Source organism: Neophocaena asiaeorientalis, unplaced genomic scaffold, assembly GCF_003031525.2.
Source record: "Neophocaena asiaeorientalis asiaeorientalis breed wild unplaced genomic scaffold, Neophocaena_asiaeorientalis_V1.1 scaffold742, whole genome shotgun sequence".
Classification (NCBI taxonomy): domain Eukaryota; kingdom Metazoa; phylum Chordata; class Mammalia; order Artiodactyla; family Phocoenidae; genus Neophocaena; species Neophocaena asiaeorientalis.
In genome coordinates, this window is record NW_020173724.1 from 260,593 (window position 1) to 266,705 (window position 6,113).

Here is a 6,113-nt window from a genome sequence, read left to right on the forward strand (position 1 = left end):
ATATATATATATATATATCACATCTTTTTAAAAATATTTATTTATTTGGCTTCATCAGGTCTTAGTTGAAGCACATGGTATATTTGTTGTGGCATGTGGGATCTTTCTTGGCAGTGCATGGACTCTTCCTTGTAGCACATGGACTTCTTTCTAGTTGTGGCATGGGCTCAGTAGTTGTGGCACACAGGCTTAGGTGCCCCGCGGCATGTGAGATCTTTGTTCCTCCACCAGGGGTCGAACCCGTGTCCCCTGCATTGGAAGGTGGATTCTTAACCACTGGACCATCAGGGAAGTCCCAGTGTTCTGAGAACTTTTAAGGTAGGTTGGGCTAAGCTATGATGTTTGGTAGGTCAGATGTATTAAATGCATGTTCTACTTATGACATTTTCAGCCTACAGTGGGTTTATTGGAACTTACCCCTTGTAAGTTGAGGAAAATCTGCACACGTCATTTTCTGTATAAGCAGGAGGAGGGGAAAAGATTAGGATCTAACTCTAAATGTACCAAATAGAAGAAGATAAAACAAGATGAACCAGGAGGAGGGGGTTCAAGAGTGTGTTCCACAGGGAAGAAGGAGCCAAGTTCCTAAAGGAAAGCTCATTCACCTAGATTCAATGCCCTCTTCTCCACTGGACCTCACCCTGGCCTTTAAAGACTTGCACAAAACCCCAATATAGTTTCTAACGGCTCAAGATCACAACCCTAGGATGAACCCAACTTAAAAATCCCTACTGAGAAAACTCAAGGCTGCCAGAAGAATTGACTGCTCCAGCCAGCACGTGTTTCCCAACCTGTGTAGGAGGGCAGGAGCCTAACTTCTATAAGCACCAGTTAGCTAACGCAGATGGGCTTCACATGGACCAATCCCCTCTTCACTATTTTTGTAATTTTTCACTTCCCTGTCTTTGCTCAAGCCCCTGGACCCCTCAATTCCCCATCCCTAGTCCCTCATTCTCTCTTTAAAACCTCCTGTCACCCCCGTACACATCAAAGTTGAGTTCAATTCATGCTGGACTCTTTTCCCTACTGAAATTGTATATTACTGATTAAAATCTGTCCTTACCACTTTAGCTAGTCCAGGTTTCTTTATCTTTGACTCCTACACATCCTGGAAATTGGATCCTCCAGGGCCCACTGATTATAACAGAATACTGAGGAGGATTCCAGGGTGTTTAACTCTGCTAGCAGGTCAAGTCTCCATACCACATTGATCAGGCTCTTAGATACACAGCACTGGCCAAGTCAACACCAAGAGAACACAACTGGGGAAAGACTACATTGTAAAAACAAAACAAGAGGGCTTCCCCGGTGGCGCAGTGGTTGAGAGTCCGCCTGTCGATGCAGGAGACGCGGGTTCGTGCCCCGGTCCGGGAAGATCCCACATGCCACGGAGGGGCTGGGCCCATGAGCCATGGCCGTTGAGCCTGTGCGTCCGGAGCCTGTGCTCCACAATGGGAGAGGCCACAACAGTAGGAGGCCCTCGTACCGCAAAACAAAACAAAACAAAACAAGACAAAACAAAAAAATTATGAGAACAGTGTGGACTTTAAAGTCTTACTGACATGTTTCATGGAGATCACTTAAGAGAGGTAGTTTTGAATCACCTGGAACTACATACATATGTCAGGACCCAATGAGAGCTACCCGCTCAGTTACCCAGACCAAGGACGTGGCTGGAAGGATACGATTTCTGCTTTAAAGTTCTGGTAAGATTACAGCATGATGGGGAGGAGTAAGAATAGTGAGTGATATTCCTGAGACCTGAGGGAGGCAAACCCTGAGAAAGAGTAGGGCAAAAAGGAAGAAAAGGTAAACAATTATCCATCAATTCCTGGCATTAGAGCAGTTAGAAGCAGTGCTGGTGTCCCCACAATGGTGGACTTTGCAATCCTATAAAGCTGTGCATACCTTCTCAGTGCACTAAAAGGATTAAATTGTTTCACAGGCAGCTGACACATCAGGCTGTGACTAACTCAACACGTAGAAGTGTTTTGTTCATTTTACAATGAATGCATTTGGGGAAATGTCATTTGTTAAACCCAAGCACAGATATTTAGATGATTGCTGATTGTTTGCTATGTTTAAAAAAAGCTAATTGTTAGCATAAGATTAGCGACATGGGTATTAAATAGCATGTGTCGGGCCTCAGGCAATACAGAATCCTCTCCACTGATGAACTCTAGGAGGTGTGAGGTGTGATACACAACTTTACTTTTTCTTTCTTGGAAAGAGAGAGGCGGGGAGCAGGAAGGGAGTTTCCAGAGTTCCGATGGGAAAGGATGAACCGAAGGCTTATCTGTACTTAGCCCCACACCCAGGCAATGTGACTGGGTGGAGGAGAGAGCCTCAGGATCATTGTTACTTGGGGTGGGGTAGGTAGGAGCGTGGAACACTGGATTTTGTTTCTCTCTCTAGGCAGAGCAAGTGGGGAGAGGTACACAGGTCCCAAGTGCTGCCTCTCCTCTTTGCCCCTAACCCTAATTCCCACTCAGCAACTTCTCAAAGGTGTATTCTTCCCGGGGTTCCATCTGAGCTCAAAGAGCAAGGCAGCTGGGTGGGGGTATCAAATCCAAGATATCATGTCCCGTCTGCCCTATGTGCACCAGCTTGGGGCCTCCAGAGCTCACTGAAGCTGTGAAGGGGCAGAGGTAGGACTCAACAACAAGGCTACTGACTCCAAACCAACCCCAAGACCACAGCTGCCCCCATCACCCGTCCTGCTGCTGCATGCTCCTGGCAGACACAGCTTGGATCCCCAGAACCTTCTACAGTGGTCCCAACACATGTTTTATCCACCCTTCACATAGATCTCAGGCCACTCTGGAGATCTCATGAAGCACATCAGGCCCTCCCATCCCCTCCCCCCACCATTTCCATATGGGTGGCATCTGCTTACAGTAAAAGCCAAGGGCAGGTAAAGGAGCAGGTTAATCATTTAGAGCATTTCCCTGTACATTTATGATGGAGTTACTGTGAAACTCATGAGCCTCAGCATACAGAAGACCATCTCCAGAGAATTCCTGGCAACAACCCTGCAATCAGATTATGGAGCCCTGGTTGAAACACAGCTTCCTCAGTAGAAGTGGTGAGGGGTGGGAGGAGTGTCAGTCCTCTCAACTGTTGTTTGGGGTAAGGTTGCTCTCAGCTGGGTTTGACATCTATAAGCTAGAAAAAAAATTAACATCACACAAACACACACATTAGGCTCAAAAAACTCAGCCTTTCCCCAGGGGAGCCCCTCTCAAACATGGTGTTTTCTACAGGTTTCCAACGAGCTTTGAGGTGTGTCCAAAGCAAACTTTAATAAATAATAACTGAAGAACCGCCCCCCACCCCACCCACTGAAGAGGACTCAAGGTCACCTTTTCCTCAGATCCAGAACTCTCCCTCTCCAGAGTGCCATTCTGGTGTCTCCATCTCAACCAGGATATTGATGGGGAACTGAAATTCAACATCACTCCAGCTAAGTTCAACTTGGCTTCTCCAACCTGTTTATTCTCCTATTCCCTCTCCCATTGTAGGCAGTGGTACTGTAATCCAGCCAGTCAGCCACTCCAGAAACCAGTCATCTTAAATTGTTCCATCTCCTACTAATGTTTCTGGCCTCTTAACTGGGACATACACAGTCCCAAGCTAGCTCACCAGACCACAGTTCTAATTTCTGTTGAGGTTTTCCTCTTTATGAGGGAAGAAGATCAAAGAGCTTCTCTCCAGCACCAAAGGAGACTAGCACATATCTGTCCCCTTCTTGGTTTCCACACCCACTCTGTGGTGCCCTCTTCACCCTCAGCCCCACTCCCTCCGCCTCCCCTTCGGCCCCACATTTCTGACATGAGCTCAGACTTAGTTGAGCAGCAATAATCCCCATGCTGGTCAGTTACTCAAACTGGGAAGTGGGTGCCCATGTAGCCTGCCAGCGCTTCCAGCCTGGAAGATTAAGGTGAGGACAGCCATGTCCATAGTGAGCACCAGCTACAATCTAACAGGGGAAGACAATACCAGGCACCCATCTGTAAGGGGAAGCTCCATCAGAAGGGGTATCATTGTGGAGTCAAACAATCTGTCTCTAGGGCCTCCAGTTTATGCTCCCCATAGCCAGCACCCAAATACAATCCTTCCTGCTGGCTGCACCCACATGGGTACCCATCCACGGAAGCTCTGTAACCTCTCTCTTCCCACCAAAACTGCTCTTGGGAGCAACTTGAGATCTGCATTCACACCACTGTTAATCAGAGCCACTGAGTTCCCCCCAGCCCCAGGGACTTGCACATGTGAAGCTTCACCTGTCACTATGGACTTCCAGCTTGGAAGTTTCTAAGAGAGAGGGGCTCCCATCTCCCACCTCCAGGAGAGACTGATCCAGGCCAGCATAGAGCGGTATGCCATGAGGTGGATACAGAGGGACACAGCGTGTGGCCCAGGCCCTGAGAGGCAGAGGCAGGGGCCTGTTCTTAGCCTCACTCCCTGATCATAGCCTGAGACACACACCCTCACCTGGCCAGGCAGCAGCACGCAGCGGCACTGTGCAGGGAGAAGCACACCCTTTGCAGGAGGCTTGGGCAGAGCGAAGAGACACCACATGTCTGACAAAGTGCTTTGTAAACTGTGGAGAACCAGAGCTGTGAATGGTTTAGTGTGTGCCCTGTGATGATAATGACAGGAGAGACTGCCATTGTTGAGGGGATGGAAAAGCTTCCTGAAACAATAAACACACAGACATCAGTGTTCATGTTACTTGAGCCCATCACTAGTGCTTTCTCCTTTGATTCTGAGAACTGAATGTCCACGCTTCATGGGGGCAGCAGAGTGCGACAAATGTCACCTTTTGCCGAAGCAAGGATTCATGGTCATAGTACCTTGCACAGAGTGGGGAATGTCAATCCAACATATACCCAGGAGGGCTAGAACAGAAATAAAGTCACTGGATTTTGGAATCAAAAGAATCTGAATTCAAACTCAGCCCCTAACTGTGCAATAGGTGCTCATGATTTGGCCTTTCCAAACCTCAATGTTTTCGTCAGTGTAGTGACAATAACAGCAGTAGCTGCTACTTATTGATCATTCACTACATACCAAACATGGCACTAAATATTTTACATTTCACTGGATTGACCAAAGAGCTATGAGTTGGATGTTATCATGAGGGAAATAATATCTTCCTTAGGGTAATGTTATAAGAACCAAATGAGGTAATGTATGCAAACCATAGTTGGTGCTTTAAAAACTGCAATTGAGTCCAGCTCTGTGAAAGATACGGTAGGAGGTGGGGAAGAAGCAGGGTAGGAGGAGCTTAAGAAAAGGAGTACAGAACTTAGATGTAAACTTCAAGAAGGTTATAGACAGTTGGGAAGATAAGACATGAATGCGTGAACCAGAAAACTGTGAGACGCTCTCCCTGCCATGGGAGAGTAGAATTTCTCTAAGGAGGGATACAAACAGATTTTGAAGAAGCCGAGAATAAAGAAGAGGGAATACCAAGCTGGGGGAAAAGTAAGCCAAGATATGAAAACAGGTGGAGACTTTAGGGTCATGTGCTGGTGAGGGCCTGGACGAGAGTACCTGCTATTTCACACTGTACTCTGCTATCTCAGGGCAAACCATGAGTCACTCCCCTGACAGATCTTGGCTCTTCACATAGTTGCAGTCAGCTCCAGCCAACACCAGACTTAGCACTCGTCGAGTCCAAGCTCCTCTTTTTCAGATGAGGAATCTGAGGCTCAGAGAAGATACAAAACTTGGCTGATGCTGAAAGAGAGCTATCTAGGTCTTCTGATTTCCTCTAATGCCCATCGTCCCCACCACTAATTGCCATCAACATCAGGAGAGCCAGAGAAGGCTCACGGACCCTCCCTGGGGTAGATTATACTCCCCTGTCTCATTGATGGCAGGTCATATGACTTGCTAGTGTGTAATAGTTTTCCATTCTCTCTCTCTCTCTCTCTCTCTCTCATATTTTGTTGTAGTAAAATACACATAACAAAATTTACCTTCTTAACAATTTTTTTTTTTTTTGTGGTACGCGGACCTCTCACTGTTGTGGCCTCTCCCATTGCGGAGCACAGGCTCCGGATGCGCAGGCTCAGTGGCCATGGCTGACTGGCCCAGCCACTCCG

At 47.3% G+C, this 6,113-nt stretch overlaps 1 protein-coding gene across 1 annotated transcript in view; it reads right to left on the reverse strand.

Moving 5' to 3' along the window:
• Positions 1–4,964, reverse strand: part of LYPD8 (LY6/PLAUR domain containing 8) — a 37,900-nt gene extending 32,936 nt beyond the window's left edge. The window contains exon 1 of the mRNA XM_024750705.1: positions 4,495–4,964. Within this exon, the coding sequence (XP_024606473.1) occupies positions 4,495–4,745 (251 nt within the window). The 5' untranslated portion in view covers positions 4,746–4,964. The remainder of the gene's footprint in view (positions 1–4,494) is intronic.
• Positions 4,965–6,113: the final 1,149 nt, after the last annotated feature.